General features: G+C 48.7%; 1 protein-coding gene across 1 annotated transcript; it reads right to left on the reverse strand.

Moving 5' to 3' along the window:
• Positions 1–1582: 1582 nt before the first annotated feature.
• On the reverse strand, positions 1583–18580 carry POF1B (POF1B actin binding protein). The gene is given in 17 exon segments (XM_050974428.1): positions 1583–2564; positions 2658–2773; positions 3601–3715; positions 3805–3878; positions 4156–4284; positions 4882–4992; positions 5106–5258; positions 5414–5527; positions 6581–6673; positions 8839–8913; positions 9717–9744; positions 10660–10790; positions 11725–11898; positions 12703–12804; positions 13169–13207; positions 18226–18413; positions 18416–18580. Coding segments are annotated over 17 exon segments (1809 nt in total). The 5' UTR covers positions 18564–18580; the 3' UTR covers positions 1583–2545.
• Positions 18581–19070: the final 490 nt, after the last annotated feature.

Here is a 19070-nt window from a genome sequence, read left to right on the forward strand (position 1 = left end):
GCCTTCCCAGCCAGGGCTCTCTGGCTTTTATTTTACAGCTGAGGCAGAGAAATTTCAATACTGCAGAAAGGTCAGTCAAAACAAAGAGGACAGTTTTCTCCTTTTCAGTGCAAAACAAGACTCTGCATTCTGGCAGATAAAGACAGGACAGAATGTATATTGTTGTAATTAGATAAAGTAAATAGTGTCTGACTTCTCTCTAATTTGTCCCTAGAAAAAATGTAGAAGTCTTGGTGAAGCTACTTGAAATTGAGGTGGGAAATGAGCTAAAAATGTTTCTAAGCAGGATTTACAGAGCTGAGTAAATGAGAAAATGTTTTCCTGTAAACTTCAGCAGAAACCACATTAGGTAAATCAGTTCCAGTTCCACAGCACAGAGGGGACAGCTGAGCCCACAGGAACTTCATAGTGAAAATACTAAATTTCCTTTTTAAATACATGTGGTTTTGAAAACAAAACCAGCCTATAAATAAATGGCCATATGCTTTATCTATTACTCTAATTCAGCTTTTTGACAATTGCTTTGTGTTTTCTCTGAGTACAAAGTGTAGTTACAGCCTCTTCTCTGTAGCATTTACAGGGTCTGGTGACCTGCAGATTCTTTGAGGAGCTGTCCTTGTCCCCAGGACAGGGAGCTGGCTGGCCTGAGCAGCAACCTGGGCTTCTTGTAAGCAGGCTGCAGCTTTCCTGGCTGCCCCAGGATGGTGTTTCCACTGGGATGGGTCAACTGGATTTGAAAAGAGCATTTTCCTGATGGTGGCCTTTGCCATAGAGTTGTCTCACCACACCCAGCAGCTCCTGGTCTGAGCCCTGTCCCTCCTTTAGGAGTTCCCTGTGCTGTGCCATGGAGTGGAGGAAACACAGGTTTGTGTCACTGAGGGGCTGCTCAGGAAATCCATGGCTGGGATGAGCCATCAGGAACTGTGGCCATCAATAATTCCCATTTCTGCTCTTTGTAGCTTGGTCTGAGCTGTGGGGAACCCCCAGGCCTGGTGGGAGCACAAGGAGCTGCTGCACCCAGACCCCTGCACAGGTAACTCTGGTGGCATTGAACAGACACGGTGCTGTTAGTCCTTTCTGTGTTTAAGATCACCAAAGGTGAAAAGTCTTTTGCTGACAGTGTAACTGACATTATTTATTGCACTGACACTGTCCCCTGGCAGGAGCATGTTAGCTCTGAGTGTAGATGTACCTTTTATTCACTGCTCTGCAGAAAAGGGGGTTGCTTTAGAATCTGTTTTAGGATAATTACTGAATGCAGAGGGGCAAGGCACTCCACCTTCAAATGAGGGTATTTAACTAATTAAAGCCAGGCTGGTGAAACTGCTGGCCCATCTCAGCCTGGACACACTCAAAGAGCAGCAGCAGGAACAGGTTTTACTCGTGGCTCTTTGCCCAGTCCTGAAGAGCACAAGGCCAGCTGGACATCCAGCATCAGCTGAGGGAGTTCTGGCAGCAGCAGCCAGAAAAAGGAGCCAGCCCCAATCCTTCACTTGTAAAGATTCATGGAGAGAAATAAGACACCACCTACACCCCTCCCTCCAGCTGTACACAAGATATTTTCAGGACAGACAGACAGTGATCCAGAGAGTTAGACTTGGGTTTATTTCATGGTTACAGGTAGCCTCCAGCATTCTTTCCCCATTAAACATTGCCTAGGGGTCTATAGATCTGGGAACAGAAATACATGGCTGCAGCAGGAAAGCAAAGCAAGAACCCCACAATAAAAAAGCACCTTTGGATTGAAGCATTGCAAACTTTCCCTCTGAGTCTCTGTGCTGTGTTGCTCAGACAACTACTGAATCATGAACACCAAATCAGTTTGAAAGAATTTCTGTGGTCCTTCAAGGAGTGGAGTGGAAACTGTAAATGGCAGGTTGTTCTGATAAGGAAATTTAGTCCATGAGTTATTTTCACACAAAGTTCTTCTATATAAAAATATACCAAGTTCTTGAAAATTTGAAGCACAGCAAATAAATACAGCTGGTTTGGGGCTGAAAATACATCACCTCTGAGGCCAGAAGCATTCTCTAAAACAAGCCTTGGCCCAGCCCTTCACTGAACTGGGTCCTGCTGGCATTTGCCAGGTCAGAAGCTGGGTTTGATGGAAGTTTTGTCCTTTGTGTCCGAGCTTCCCAGACAGAGGCAGGTGGAAGGTGAGGAGCAGTTCCCAGTGAGGTATTTCTGAAGTTCCCATGCAGCCTGTGACTCTGCACTGAAAGCAGCTGTGGGAGGGGTGGGACTGACATCGGGGTCATTCCCACTCAGCATCAAGAGACAGAACATGGCTACAAGGACCAAGAGGAAAAGGTTTCAGGTGTCTTCCTTTTGTCTCCTAGATTGCCTGAGGACTGGCTGAAGAACAGAAGTCAAGACCAGCTGAAGTCCACAGAGGGATAGCATCCCACTCCTCCGAGGGAAAAGTGAGTCCTTAATGTTTTCCCAGCCTTCCTCACTATCAGACTGAACCTTTTCTTGGATGCAGAAGAGCAGAAAGTAAAGCAGTTTTAGTGGTTTGTGAACTCCTTGGAGCAGCTCTGAGGGCTCAGAGGTTTCTCTCATTCCTAAAAGAAACAAGCAGCTTGTTAGAAGAAATACACAAACCTGTTTCTGTTATGAAACAGAACTAGCTCCCATAAAGCATCTCATTTAAGTACCTGTTTTCTCTTGTACAGTGTCCAAGGGGACCCATGAGCCTTTCCTCTGTACCAAACACTTTTTCATTTCCCTGTTGCTGTTTCATTGCTTGACATTTCACTAGGTTGCAATGCACCTGGGTGAGGTTTAGGGATCAGTAATGGAACTCTGCTCTTTGCCAGTGCCCTGAGCCTTTTGCTTTTTTAATCCTGCTGCAGGCAAGGTCCCCGTGAGGGACATGCCAGGTGTGTTAACTGTATCTGCTCAGGCTGTCACAGAACTGTCCCCTGGCTGTGTCCCCCCGTGGTTGTGTCCAGGTGCTGCTGTGACCTTGTGCCTGCAGCCACCACCACCCCTGCTTGGCCACCCTGCCATTTCTCCAGCGTTTACCTTGTAGCCAGACTTGGCACCAGGAGCCCTGCCTGTAACAGAAATAGCTTCTGCAGCCCTGTTTTCTATTTTTACTCTGAATCACTCCTTAAAATGTCACCACTCTTCTGCATTCCTGGGTTGGGCACTGCCCCGGCTCAGGGTGAGTTTCAGGGATGTGGTGCTTGGTGTGTTTTAGTAATGGCTCGGAGTCATTAACACTCCTCATGCCGAGGAGCACGGCCCTCCCAAATCCCTGCTCACCCCAGAGCACAGCAGGACACAGTCAGTCCCTGCCTACCTGCCCAGCACAGCAACACCCTGGGGCTGGTGTTAGAGCAAGCTGATGCTTTTGTTCAGGGTAATTACGTGCCAGAGAAAACAACAAAAGGTTTTATTTGTACCACACCCACCAATTACTGCCGGCTCCAAGAGCCGGGACAGTTCCCTGGCTGCAGTCAGTCACTTTGCTTTTTGCACTTAAATTACCACAAGGGCATCTCTGAGCTCTCCGTTTGGGTAATACTTGCATGGAAGTTAAATTAAACACTTAGGGAGTGTAGAGGGATCAGTCCCATCTCCAGGTAAACTTACATGTTTCCAGATCTCTCCAGTCCTCTCAATGACAATCGTTTGTGATTTATTGACAGGTGATGTGACCTTGTAGTCATCAGACAGGAGACCCAGAATAGGATACTGATTCCTGTACCTGTAGAGAGTTGAATAGGTTGCTTAACAGAGCCTAAACAAAGGAAAGCCCAAAGGATGTGTTTTTAAAAAAGGTGAATAACACATTACTTTTTAGTGATGATGGCTGTCACCCCAGGGGACTGACTGCCCGAAAACTTGTCATGCTTCAGTCTGAAGAGCTCCTGACAAAACCAAAAGCAAACACTGATGTGAAGTCATGTTTTTTGAAGTATCAGTTCACTAAAGCCACAACAAAATATTTGCAGAAATTTGTCTCAACAGTCTGAAAGTCTGCCCTTCCTGAAGGCTGGCAGAGAAACAGCATTCAGGTAGAACAAATCCTAACCCCCTTTCCTAAGCCAGGAGAGGACAAGGGACTTCCTGGTAAGGTTCCACCTACACAGTACCACGGAGGCTTAAACACAAAAACCCTTAGAGGAATAACTTGTCTTATTTTACCTCTTGCTGTTGTTTAATCAAAGCCTCTTTGTCCTCCAGCAGCGATGTCAGTTCGTGCAGCCTCATTTGCAAGTCGCTGTTGCTCCCCTCTCTCCGGGTTATGTCCTGCTGGAACTGGCACAGCTGGGACTGCAGAACAAGGCAGGAGCTCTCAGGTGTGGGGGGCTCTGGGCAGGGCCTCTCACACCCACCCAGGGCTCTGGGGGTGGCATTTCATTAACATCATCAACAGCAAGACCCAGGGATTTTCATTCAGAAAGTGCTAATTGGACTGAATTCTACCCGTATTAATTTAATGATTTTACAGTTCTCAAGCTAAACCAACACTGAACCAGTTGAATTGGCTTCCAGAGTTGGAGACTTTTACCACTGATTTCCATGAGAGACATTTCCTACATACAGCTGTGAACAGAAACTGCTTTAATTATTTTTGTTTCCTATTAAGCACATTTTGTCTAATTTCTTCTGTTATCAGGACACACAAAATATCCCTTTAGGACAGCCCACTGATCAAGTTGATCCCTAATTTTTTCATGTAAAGAACAGTTGGGTTTTTTTTTAAAATCACCATTTTATGTTCTACTATAAAGGTTTTAAGCCATCAGCAGTGTCTATGAGTAAAGTAACTGCACAGCCAAAAGACACCCAAAAAGTGCCTGTGGAAGATCTCTGGTGCTCCAAGTGCAGGAGCAGCTGTCCCTGCACACAGCCAGCAGAGCCCCTTACCCTGAGGCTGCGGATCTCCCTGTCCTTGTCCTCCCTCAGGTTGTTGATCATCTCCACGTAGCGGCTGGAGAGCTCGTCCGTCGTGGTCTGCAGCGTCGGGCTCGAGCAGCTCTGCACAAAGAACCAATTTCATTTCACAAACACAGTTTTCATCCTTAGATTTCCTACACTGATCCCTCTGAGTCTGGGACTCAGCTACTGCACCCAGCCAGGTGAGGCCTCACCTGCAGCTTGAGGCTCTGGATCTCCTGCTCCAGGGCCCTCTTGCAGTACTCCAGCTCCTTCAGCTGGCAGTCCTTGTCACCCTCGCTGAGCCGCAGGGACAGGAGCTGTTCCTCCAGGGAGCGGCATTTGGCAGTGCTGTCCCTGAGCCCTTGCTGCAAAGCACAGGGGGAATGAGCACCTGCAATTCCTCAGGGGAGGAACAGCATCACACACACAGCAGGCAGCAGGTACTCACAGTACCCAGAAGTCAGCAAATTGTCCCCATTTTGGCTGCCTGGAATGATACTGGAAATGTTTCTTGATTTACCTGCTGCTGGCGATTGTTCTCCCTCAGAGAAGCCAGCATTGTTTCATATTCTTTCACTTGGGAATCCTTAAAAGCCAAATCCTTCTTCAGCAAGACATTGTCAGTTTCCAGCTTCTGCAGGACAAAAGTCAAAAGTTTACAGTCAAAAGCTGCAATTTTTCAGTAAACTCTTCCCATAAAATGCAAGACAGTCATTTATAAAGGGATGTTTTAGAACTGAGAGAATGCTTAACTTCCTTGAAAGTCTGGGGTTTAGGTACATAGCACACACACCCTAGTGCCTGTGGCTTTGTGCTGGGTGGTGAGCACTGGGATCCTGGACACTGCCCTTTCAGTCTGCCTCAGAAACAATTTAAATAGAAGCCAACAAAAAACCCCAAACAAACAAAAACCACCCCAAAACTAAGCCCACTGCACTGACTCCTTGTTCTGTGTTCAAGTTCAAACTCTTCTCCCTTAACTTTACATTTTCCAGGACAATGCTGTGACATTCCCAGCGGTGCCGAGCACTTGGGCTGGTGTGGGAAACATTGCTGCTTCTCCAACAGGAATTCTCTGCTGCCTGCATCCACAGACAGAAGGCTGGGATGGCTGAAGGCCAGAGAACCTGTGGAGCTGCCAAAGCCACCCCTGTCCATCCAGCCCAGGGATCCTGTGGAGCTGCCAAAGCCACCCGTGTCCATCCAGCCCAGTGAACCTGTGGAGCTGCCAAAGCCACCCGTGTCCATCCAGCCCAGGGATCCTGTGGAGCTGCCAAAGCCACCCCTGTCCATCCAGCCCAGGGATCCTGTGGAGCTGCCAAAGCCACCCCTGCCCATCCAGCCCAGGGATCCTGTGGAGCTGCCAAAGCCACCTGTGTCCATCCAGCCCAGAGAACCTGTGGAGCTGCCAAAGCCACCCCTGCCCATCCAGCCCAGAGAACCTGTGGAGCTGCCAAAGCCACCTCTGTCCATCCAGCCCAGGGATCCTGTGGAGCTGCCAAAGCCACCCCTGCCCATCCAGCCCAGAGAACCTGTGGAGCTGCCAAAGCCACCCGTGTCCATCCAGCCCCGAGGCACTGACAGAGCAGCCACTGCCACCAGCACAGCCACAGCCTGGAATGCCAGCCCTGGGCTCCTGCTGCCAGCTGGGAGCAGCTGGATGAGCTGGATGAGGAGCAGGACTCACCCCCAGGTCATCCTGCAGATGGCAGAGCTCCTCCCGCAGGTTCCTGAAGGTGGAAAGCACAAGTCTCAGGGATTTGTCCGACGTCGCTCTCATCTGGGAGGGGAGAAATGAAAAGGATAATTGGGAGGAATTAGAGCTTTGTTTACAATATGCCTGACAAGAGGTAGAACAGAAACTGCTTTACAGCTGACAGTAACTTCTAAAACCACTGCACATCCTTTGAAGTGCCCACAGTTTCTAGAGGAAACATTTTCCTTGCACTTTGTTCTGTAAATGCCAGTGCTCAATTTCTGCCTTGTAACACAGGACAACGTTGTTAAAATGGAACAACAGGGCAAGGAACTGCCTTTGTACACCAATAAAGGGAAAAATAAATGTGTTCATATTGTACAATTATTATTTGAGCTTTAAAAGCTTTGTGCTTACACTGATTTTTAAAAATTACTGCCCTGCCTGAAAAGGCACGGAGGAATGAGTCATGTTTGAGATCTGGCAAAGCTTTGGGCTCAAGGATGAGGGAATTTAATTAACATTTTTAAAAATTTAAATTAAAAAAGCTCATACAGCCAACTCCTCCCTTTAAAAGGAAAAAGATTCCAAAGATGAAAGGAGTCACCTGGATGAAAGAGAAAACCATAAGTGACTACAGCCCAACACTGTTCCCCTTTGGAATGTTAATTTTAATGCCTTTAATAGCTATGTATTGATTCAGGTGAAAATATAAATTGTTGCATTTCATGATACATTTATAATATTTAAAAGAAGAAAAATAGACTTTGAAAGGACACACAAAATAACTCCTCAAGCTGTAACACTCCTGGAAGGGCTGAATATTCTGTGCAAAAGCTGTGGTTTTTCCCTGTCCAGACAAAAGTGAAACCCTCCTGTGTGTTCCCTTAACTTGGAGCTCTCATGCTCTCTCTCTGTCCATATGGGGTTTGGCCCTTGCCCAGTTTTTTATCCCCACTGGTGCCATGGTGTGACTGAGACTTCATTCCTGGTGCAACTCACCTTTCTGTTTGTGATTAAAGTGGAATTTCACTTTTGCCTTATGGTTCTGTTGGTTTTATTGTGAAATACACCATAGAGTAGTTTAAAAGAAGGAATTGAGTCAAATGGTGAAATTTAGACTCTAAAAATATAAGTAAAACCCCACTCAGCAATTGCTTAGTGCTAGAGGTTGCTAAATCATAGTGGAATTCTTTGTGTCCTTAGAGGAGCTGGGCATTCCCAGCTCAGGATCCTGGGCTGTGCAAACCCTTCCCTCCCAGCTCTGTCCTGGTGGCCAAGGGGTCTGAGAGCACCCTGGGTGGATCCTGACAACACCTGGTTCCCCAAAAGCCATTTTGGCTGCATTTTCTAATCACAGCTGTGAGGATGGAAAACCAGCTGGACACGGAGACAACAGGAAATGCCTGTTCCAGCTTTTCACCTGGGGCTGAAGCAGCCTCCCAGGACAGTGTGCCAGCATGAGGCCATGGAATAGCTGGGGGTTGATGTCCCTCCTCCTTGTAAGAGAAGCACAGAATCATTCCAGTTGGAAGGGTTGGGGAGGTCAGAGCAGGGCAGCTGTGAACTCAGAGCAGGCTGCTCCTTCTTAATCTCATTTCAGTGGATTTTTTTTTACCAGGAAGTGATTCCAGGGTGCAGCTCCCAGGTAGGATCACCCTTCCCCTACCTGAGGGAGCCCAGATCAGGACACTCCTGCTGAGGCTGCTCTGGATCCTGCTCTGACACACCTGCCTGGCACAGGCAGCTCTGAGTGCTGAGCTGTGCTTTTGGCATCCAGCAGCAAACAGAACCATTCCTGTTGTGGTTCAGGTGTAAAGGGTTTTGTCCTCCTGGGCTGGTTCTTCAGCTCCCTCCCTGCTCCATGCCCAGCCATGGGGTTGGGCTGGGAGCAGGTGGGATTCAGGCTCTGCTGCTGCGTTTTTAGCACCTCCTGTTTGTGTTTGGCTTTTTAAAGTCTTAATACACAACACAGAGAGATGAAAGCTCTCTGTTCTCCTGTCAGTGGTCAAAAGCCAAGACAGTTTCCAGTGAAACTGCAGGAAAGGCTCAGCAGAGCTCAGTTTAAAATACACAAGTGAACTTGTAGTTCCATGTGACACTTGCTTTGAAGCCACCATTCCACCCCCTCACTCCACAAACAATGGGATGAGGAAATACAGAGTGAAGGGGGTGATGTACCAAGTCCCTCCCGAGTGTGAGCCAGCTCCCACTGCTCCCAGCTCCTGCAGGCTGCCAAGCTCCCATACCTGCAGGAGATAACGAATCTGCTGCTTTGTTGCCTCAGACAGTCCTTTGGGAATTAATTCTTCAATATCTTCAGTCTAAGCAAAGAAGGGAGGAAAGGGGAGACATCTTGATTAAGAATTTTGCCTGGAAGATTAGTAATGTGGTTTCTTCATTAATTACACAGCTCTGCTATGAAAAACATCTTTAGTACAAGGCAAATAAGAACAAAAATAGATCAAAGTCTATCCAGAAAACTTCCAAAGTCTTTTATATGTGGGGCATGTACAAAGTGAGATAAAGGGATACACAAAGCATATATTCAAATGCTTAAATTCAACATTTAAAAGCAGTACTCAAACCAATCCTCTCTCAGGAATTAACAGCTGATGCTACAAAAACTCCCAGCAGTTTATGGTGGGGCAAAACCTCTGAATGGGCTGCCAATAAACCCCAGATGACCACCAGGAGATGCTGCCAGGATTCAGTGGAATTTGCTTCCTGCAGGTGAATCCTGGACAGGTATTTCTGCCCCATTCACAGTGAATGCCTTCAAAGGTGCAGCACCTGCTGCTCAGCAGCAGCTTCACTGGCCAGGGAGTGAAAGAGCCCTTGTAAAAAACACACTGTAAAAATACCTGTGCAAGTCATTTTCCAGTGAAACCATTATTGGAACACAGAAAAGACTTCCAAAATTTGACTCTCATACTAGAATAATGCAAATTTTTGAATTTTCAGTATTATCACATTTGCAATACCTGCCTGGCAGTGGTTTTCAGGCTCTGAATGTTTTTACCAAGCAAGAAGCATTAACAAAGACCAGCCTCCTTCATTCCAACTGCTTTGGCTTTGTTTGCTTGAGCCCTCCCCCAGTGGTGGCAGGGGACAGCCTGGGCCTTACCTGGCACGTGAATTCAATGTCGTGGTTCCTGTAAAACACAAAAAGCTGCCTGAGAACTTGCAGGATTCAGGCCCACATTCATCACTAAAAGGTTATCTGGACAATACAGAGCAAGGGTCTTTCTCAGCTGAAGAGTCATTGCCCTTCCTCTGTGGAGGAATTCCTGGGAAGCAAACACAGGCTGACTATCCCCAGTCCTTTGGGCAGTCATCCCAATTATGGGCAGTAAACCCAATTACTCCCTTAATTGCCTGGGTAATGGTTTGCCCACAACTCTGCTGCAATACCCTGCTCTGCTCCAAGTGTTGACTCTGCATTCTCAGGGTTTCTGTGGTGGTTAAATCCCCTTTTTCCCCTGCTACAGGACCACTTTCCTTATTCAGTGACCTTGGTAGGCACCAGACAAGATTGGGAGTGAGGGGGAAGAACGAGGGTGATGGGAGGGAAAGGGGGAAGGTTGTGCAGGGCACTGCCTGCTGTGACTCATTTCTTGCCACAGATGGTCTGCAGGGCTCTGCAGAAAATGTGCTTTTTGCTCATCTGGATGTAGAGACTGAGTTTAATGCCTGGTGGTGGCTGTCCTTTGATCCATGACACAACATCACAACAAGACTGAGGAAATTTGGACATTTGAGTTGTTTCTTCAGGACACAGCAATAGAATTGTGTCATGAAATATATGTCAGAGTTTGTTGTAAGTTCTTGTTTGCTCAATGTACAAACACATGTGGGAAACAATTCTTAAGCATCACATTCAATAAATTTCCTTGGCTTACAGCATTTCTGTGCCCAGTTACTTGCAAATCAGATCCATGTGTAAAACACCCAGTCAATTCCGGCTGTCAGGAAGAAACAAAGAGTACAACCAATTCACAAACAACACTGTCCCTGTCAGCTGTGCAGTGCTGGATGGCTGGGACACAGGAATGGCACAGTGGCAATACCTTGTCCCAATCTTCTCCACGTGCTGCAGCAGGCAGCTGTACAGGTCATTGCTCTTGCGGTGCAGCTCGGCCAGCAGCTCCCCAAAGAAGCGGCAGTCCAGCTGCTCAGGGCTGTCCTGGGGGCAGCTCACCTGGCAGGAGACAGGCAGGGAATCAGCACAGGATCCCTTCTTTGGGATGAAAACTGAACATGAAAATGCTACAGGTAGGATTTGGGTCTGCTTGCTCTTGGCAATTTTCAATTTATTTACACTTTTCTTGGTAGCGAGTCTTCCATGTCTGCTGGTTTTCAATAAACTGTACAGAGAGGAATGACTTCCTTTAGAACAACAAGAACCAGGCAAAGTCCTGCTCCCACAGCAGTGTCCTCAGCCCAAGCTGAGTGTCCTGAGCTGGTTGATGGGAGTGTCCAGCTCTGGAAGGTTCTGCACAGGTCTGACACCGAGGTCCCCAGGGTGTTTGTCACCATACACGGACTGGGTGCACAGGAGGGACCTGCTGCACTCCCTCCCCAGCTGCACTAACAGGCTGCAGGTACACCAGGAAGCTCTTTTAGGGCTTCCACTGAATTTGTGTCAACAACTTTTGCATCAAATTGAAAGACATTTGAAGCCCTGGCTGATCAGCATAGGAGGAAAGGAACCCCGAGCTGATGTTTGCCAAGGTTCTAAAGCAATGTGTGTTTCCTCCCAAAGCAGAGGCTGTGCACCCCTCAGCCTTTGTGTACAGACTGACAGGTGAAACCTGACTGAATTAATGGGTAAAGAAAAGCAAAACCAAACAGCCCCGTGAGACTGAGCCCAGTTAAACACAGGCTCATCTCAGTCAGTACACACCTGAGCACAGGTCTGTGACAACGAGAAATAACAACTCCCTAACAGCCCTTCCCCCCAACAGCACTGAGAATGTCTGGGACAGTCCCAGACAGACACAGAGACCCTGCTCAGTGACAGGGGCGTGGTGCTGAGAGTGCCACACACACCTCGGGAGGCTGCAGAGCCACCAAACCGCTCCCTCCGGGGCTGCTGTCCCTGCCTAAGAATGAACAAAGCCTGGAGCTCTCACCAGCTCGGGGGGGGCTGTGCCCCTTCTCACGGGCTGTCCCCGGCACTCGTCACTCCCCGGGCCCGGGCACAGCTCGCAGGGACTGCCCGTCTGGGTCTGCTGGCACTGCTGCGTCACCGGGGGCGGCGGGCACTGCTGGCACGGCTCCGGCGGGCACACCTGGAACTGCCGCTCCTGGCACAGAAAGGACCTGTCAGTGCTGGGCACTGCAGGGGTGGGAAACGCCCCTGCTGGCACGGAAAGGGTTAATGCTGGGCACTGCAGGGGTGGGAAATGCCTCTGCTGGCACGGAAAGGGTTAATGCTGGGCACTGCAGGGGTGGGAAATGCCTCTGCTGGCACGGAAAGGGTTAATGCTGGGCACTGCAGGGGTGGGAAATGCCGCTGCTGGCACGGAAAGGGTTAATGCTGGGCACTGCAGGGGTGGGAAATGCCCCTGCTGGCACGGAAAGGGTTAATGCTGGGTACCCTGCATGGATGGGAAATGCCCCTGCTGGCACACAAAGGGTTAATGCTGGGCACTGCAGGGGTGGGAAATGCCCCTGCTGGCACAGAAAGGGACAGAATTGCCACATCTATTTTTTCAAGAGTTAGTAAAATAAAAAAAATGTGGTTTTAATTTTTTTTCCTAAATATGTATCTTGATTGTTCTGTTATGAAGCTATTCCAAGAAACTAATTCACTGCCCCTATTCGGATACAGACTGATAATATTAGAGATAGAACAGCAGTTTTCACTGTTAATAATATAAATTCTTAGGAAAAATATGGCAAACATTCCACTTTGTGCTCTCCTTAAATACTGCTTCATTTACTTTGAGAATGTATCCTAGATCACAACAAGGCAGTTCTCAGGTTGGCAGATACTCGTAACAAAAATAAGAAAAAAAAACCCAGAACCACCCCAAGCCAGAAACATCAGTTTCCTGCTACCAACTCAATTTTCTTCTTGCAATAGATAACATAAACACCCAACTTACTTGGAGGGGGTTTAATAGCTCATATTTTCTTATTGTTTTTTCATAGATGACATTATTTCCAGGAGAGAAACTGGCCCCTCTAAGAAAAGGGGATAATGGCTCCTGCAAAGCACATAAATAAAAACATCCATAAATCTTGTCAAACAGCAAACTCAGGATTAGTGTAATTTTGACTAAAAATAGATAATTTAAAGATATGTGAGATGTCATATAGGATGTGAACATGTGAGCATGTGTCCATTTGGAAACAAAGTGGCTCTGCTTGCATAGGGACAATGTGAAATAAATAGAGTAGAAACAGTTAGTAATTAATCAGTATTAACTGCTGAGAGGTGGGAGCCTGAGTGGCCATTCTGCAGTGTTTTCAACCGCTCATAATTCCATCTCTGCCCCTCAGAGGTGTGAGCTGTGGAGTGTTTCCCTCCCCTGTGGAGGAGCTGAGGGAAGTCCAGCACAGTTTCCCTACCTGATCCGGGTTCTCGATGATGATCCTGCGGATGGTGCCCTGCAAGGGAGGAACAAAGGTTCAGAGATTACTGCAGCTCAACCCCCAACACCTTTTCTGGCAGAGGAATCTGATCATGGGCATTGGCTGTAAATGCTTTGGGATCCACTGGCCACCATCACCTGGAGATGTTTTAAACCCAGGCCCTTCACACCCCAAAGGAATTGGTCCCTGTGCAGCTCGGCTCTTGCTGCACACAGAGCAATCCATCACTGCATTCTAAGAGCTGGCTTTTTCTCAATCCCTTCTTTGCAGGTCTGAGGGAATAAGTCCATATTCTCTGTAAGTGCAGCAGAACAGGCTACAAATCAAAGCTGGATGAGGTTTCCTGGATCCCATGTCCCTGTTCCAATCCATTTCTTTTATTTTTGGCTTTTTCATGTTATCCATCAAATTCAGCTGGTGCAGATGGAGATGCATCATACTCTTTTTGCTTCACCAAGGCATGAATATTTGGAATTTAGTTAAACTCAGAAGTGAACAGGTAGAGGAGCTGCCCAAAAACCCCCTGGGTAACATCCAGTGCACACAACTCCAGAGCCACCACCTCTGGGAATGATGGCCATGTGGAGCATCTGTACATTCCTGAATGAAAAATGAGATGTCCCTCTTTTAAATTACAAGAATCTGTCCCTGGCAGCAGCTTTGTTTTCAAATAGATTTTCTCAGATTTTGCCCCAGCACTGTCTAGAAGCAATTGCAGACACTGTCCTCCACCAGTTCTAACAAATCACACATTGCTTCAACCCCTCACATCCAGGTCTTCACCCAAACAAGCAGAGCTCCCACTGAACCCAAGCTAAGGACTGGGCAATTTGTCAGTTTGCAGCATCCTGTTTATCCTCCCTCACAGCACAAACCTCCAATTTTCATAATGAATCATTTCTTCCCCAAAGCCAGGGGGAAGTTTATGTTGCTGCAGCTCAGTCTCAGCCACATTCTCAGCCAGGTGAGAGCAGCTCTGAAGTAGGTCAGGTTTTTTATCAACTGTTGCATAAGTTTGGGAAGCCTGGAGCAGTTTTCCAAACCTCCCAAGAGTGAATCATGACAGCACCAGGAAAGAGAAACAAAAGTAGAAAAGAAACTGTTTTTGCAGCAGTCAGAGTAATTAAGAAACTTCAAAATTAAAACTGCTGCAGAAACTTGGGGAGCTGCTCAGTGCTGCTGTCACCCCACGTGCCAGCAGGACTCTGGGGACACAGCACACAGAGGTGGAACATGCAGCCCAATCCTGCACCACCACCACCTGCAGAACTGGAACTAAAAAGTGAAATACTCAGCACAGGAATGGCACTGGTCCTTCCCTCAGCTGGGTCTCAGAGCAGGCACAGCCCAAGCCCAGTGTCCCTGAGGAGCAGACGGAGCTGTGACACCAGAGAGCCCTGGGACAGCAGGGACTGCTTCATCCCAGCACAGGGACAGCACAGGGCCATTGTGTGACACCGAACAACAGCCCTGGAATCTGCTGAAAGACTGGACAAACATGCCAGGGCTAACTCAAAGTCTAGAGAGGATAAGGCATCCAGGGTGTCTCAGAGGAATAAACCCACAGCAGAGGAGTCTGGAGCATTTTAAGTTGAAAAAGACCTTTATAATATTCTCATTGTATAGGCAATATTATACAGAACCTAAGAATGTTTTGCCTGGATAAAATTATGCTTATTTTCGAGATACCCAAACTCTTTCATTTTCAAAGAACTGCTTTACAAACAGGGATTTGCCTGCCCTTTCTCCCATTCCAGCCAAGCAGGCTGGACTGGCACAGGCTGGGAGGGGACCAAGAGGCAGAAACGTTGTGTCTGTGCCAGCCTGGACTGCCCACACACAGCTCGGGGCTTTGCACAAGGAGCTGCCACCTCCAAGACCTCTGGAGCTGTCCCCAGCAGTGGGAACATGGGAAGGAACTTGGGCTGTTTCTGTTTTCCAGCATTCCCAAGGGGCACACTCTCCAAGCAGTCAGAAGATGCAGTGTCTGGGGATGCAGCATTTTCTGTCTGGGAGAAGGAAGGGGAAGGTGGGATTCCAAAGGGAAAGCCCAGTGCTGTTGTGGGTTTGGAATTCATGACAACCTGACCAGTGAGTCTGGGTCTGTTTTACAGAATCACAGAATGGTTTGGGTTGGAAGGAACTTTGACTTCTTCCCATTCCAAGCCCCTGCCATGGGGCTTATAAGGAGAATTTTAAAAGGTAACACCAAAACTTGCATGAATATTTTTTTTCTAATTCTTAAGATTTCTAAATAAGATTTTTTTAATTTTAAAATAAGCACTTGATAGATTTACCCTTAGTGTGCCAATTCTACATAGAAGCAAACATCCCTTTTTTTTTTTTTTTATTTCAACAGGTTACCCTTGGCTTCAGCCAACCCAGAGATGAAAGTGGGAATTTCATCTATGTCAAAGGCCTTTATCCACAACACATTGTCTTGCTAATGATAAGCAATCCAGTCATCTGCTCATAATTTATGAGTTCCAGTTGGCAGGTGAAATGGGGAAATGGCAGGCTGTGTTTGAGGCTGTTACAACACAGACCAACCCTAAAGCAGGTTAATATTACACCATTTTCATGGGAGCCCTTTGCAACGTCACAGAACTGAGCCCAGCCACACAAACATCTGACTCCCAAAATTCCTCACATGGACAGAGAACCTCTACAAACCCCATAAGGGTTTTGCCCTCTGCAAACATTTTCTATGTGCCACTTCATAAAATATCTTTTCATGACCATGGAGAAGAGATTCATACACATAAACCACACTAGAAGGGAATTTATTCCAAACACTTCTCATTTAGATCGAGCAAAGCAAAATTTGCTGTGAATTACTCCAAGGACAAAACAAACCAGGAAAGTAAAAAAAACCCTGAATCCTGAACCACAAAAAGTACCAGCACATGTGCTCTGTGCACACAGCAATTTCAAATTCTCCCTCTCTCCAGCTTATTACAAGTGTACATAAACACAAGAGCACACCCCAGCCACAAGACTGAAGACTAGCACTGTGTCAGCAGGGATGGACCTGTCTGTTATTGCTAATCCACAGGAGCTCTGCAGAAGCAAATTAAATATTGCTCAAAGCCAGCCCTTTGCTTTAGCAGCAGCACAGAGCTGAAACTGCAGCTCTGGGCTGTCCCTAACCCCAAATCCTCCTGTACAACAAACACAGATGGGAGTTTGGCATCAGTCCATTATTCACTTTACGTGGCCCTACACAATGGGCTCAAAGGGCACCTGATCCACCCTTGGGGAATGTCCTACACCCCTCCCAGGGCTTCTCTGAGACAACTCCCATTCAGCGCCAAGCGTGCCACTTCTGCCTCCTCCCAGCTGACTTCCCTGTTTGTTACTGTTTTCTGCCTTAATAACTTCCTAATAATCTGTATTAGGCGCCTTCCTTCTCCACCACTGAAACTGCAACCCACACAAAGCCTGACTGAGCTACACCCTCTTGGCTTTAAAGTCTCGTCCAGCAAAACACTTCAGCAAGAAATTAGTTTTCATCAGCAGGATGTAATGGATTCAGTGACTACGACAGATGCTGAAAATTAAACATCCTCCATAGAGCAGCGACAGCATTTGAGTCTGTAATCCTTGTTCACGTACTTATCTAGGCTGAGGAAGCTTGGGACTGCAATGTTTATGCCAATGAATATTTAATTAATTAACTGCAATTCAGACTATCATCCAGCCTAGCTGAGCAGATCACTTATCTGGGAGGTGAGAGACCTGTGTTTACACTCCTGCCCTACACCTTGCAAAAGAGGATTAACAACCTGGATACAGAGGGAATGGCTCTGCCACTACCAACTCCTACAAAGCCCTTATGATCACAGACTCGTTCAGGCTGGAAAAACTCACCAAGATCATCGAGTCAAACCATTCCTAGCATTGCCCAGGCCACCACTCAACCCTGTCCTCAAGTGCCACAGACACACATTTTTGAACACTTCCAGGGATGCTGAGTCCACCAAGATGCTGGGCAGTGTATTCCAATGTTTAACCATCCATTCCATTAAGAATTTTTTTCCTAATATCCAACCTGAACCTCTGCTAGCACAATGTGAGGCTGTTTTCTCTTGTCCTTCTATTAGCACAGCTGCTTGCTCACTTCCCAGGATTTGCATAAACTATCCTGGAGAGAAAGGCAGCCCTCAAACTATGCAAATACTGCTCTGAAAGGAAAGCAGATCTTGTATTGGTCTTAATCCAGATCCTTTTTGACAGGTAAATATAACACGGGAAAGAAAATTCAGTAAGAGTTCATCTTGAAACAAATGGACATTGCCATTTGAGTACAGCAGAGCAATCCTATTGACGCTAATGGCATTCTGCTGTATGAGGAAAAAAATGGTTTGAGAATAAATTTTGATCTCCTTTCTGGTTCTGCAGTCAAATCTCTTCTTAAGCTATTGGTTTCTAGTCTTAATATACCATTTGCATGCGTTAAAATAACATTAAATTCCACCGATACTTTCAAGCCATGCCTTGGATACACACACAACAAACCTGCTGAACTGCACTGAGAGGGCTTTCCAAGCCCGACTTCAACACCTCAGTCGCGGACCTTACGAAGCACCCTCGATTCAAAGCGGACTAATAAGCACACGGGCTTCGAGTTGTATTTACATGAGCAGCCCGAAGGCAGCAGAGCCGCGCGGTGACATCCCGGCGTGGGAAGGGAGCAGCGCCTGCGGGCCCCGGGGCTGGGCCGGGCCAGAGCCGGCCAAAGCCGCGCTCTGCGCCGGACGGGTGCGAAAGGGACACCGCGCTGGGGCCGGTGCCAGGGACTGCATCCCTGCCCGGGGACAGCCCGGCGAGCCTGGGGACGGCGGGGAGCGGCCAGAGCGGCTTTCCCACAGCGAGAAACCCGTCCTACCCCGGGGGAGCCCGGCCCGACCCTCAGAGCCTCCACCCCGCCGGGCGCACCCGCAGCTCCCGGGGTCGGGCTCCGGCTTCGACGGCCCCTGATCCCGGCCGGGAGCAGCCCCCGAGGGGCCGGGGCCGGGCCGTGTCCGCCGTACCTGTGGCGGGTCGCAGCCGTGCCCGCAGTCCAGCGGCGAGGCGGCCCGCGAGGAGCAGGAGGTGCTGACCCGGCGGCAGCCCGGCCCGTAGGTGCGCACCCGGTCGTAGGCCACGGCGCCGTCCTGCTGTGGGTGCGGAGCGGGGTCCAGGCACGGCAGCGGCCGCGGCGGCTCCGGGCACGGCGGGGCTCGGGGCAGGGCGGCGGCTCGGGGCAGGGCCGGCGGGCGGGCAGGGTGCTGTAGTGCTGCTGCCGCCGGTAGTAGTGGTGCTGCTGCTGCTGCTGCTGGAGGTGCGGGGGCAGCGCGGGCGGCTGCAGCTGCTGCTGCGCCCCGAACATCGCGACGGGACTGCGGCGGCGGCGGCGGGGCCGCTCCGGCTTTACCTGCGCGGGCCGCGCCTTGGGCGGGCCGTGCCCCGGGCCGACCCCGCCCCGGCACCGGCACCTGCCCGGAACGGGCTCCGCAGCGACCGCGCTCCCCGTACAGCACCGCAGCGAAACAGCACCAGCGCTGGGGAAAAGCAAAGCCCGCGCTGTTCAGTAAAGCCTTTTGCTGTTGTTCTCTTTGCAACGTGTGTAGGGGGAGTGTAAACACATCGCTGTCTGCTGCTCGAATGAACTTAAGTATTCTTTTCACGGGAGGTTATGAACTTGGGCACAGGGCCGTTCCCACCTGCAGGAGCCGCGGTGCCTTTGGCGGCTGGCAGGAGGCTGTGCCTGGAGCGGCAGCTGCCAGGGAAAGGAGCACCTTCTGTGCCGAGCACGGGCTGCCCTCAGTGACCCACTGATCTGAGCATCTCAGGGTGGTCTGGGTTAAAAAGGACCTTAAAGCCCATCCAGTTCCAT

The sequence above is a fragment of the Serinus canaria genome, chromosome 4A, assembly GCF_022539315.1.
Source record: "Serinus canaria isolate serCan28SL12 chromosome 4A, serCan2020, whole genome shotgun sequence".
NCBI lineage: Eukaryota > Metazoa > Chordata > Aves > Passeriformes > Fringillidae > Serinus > Serinus canaria.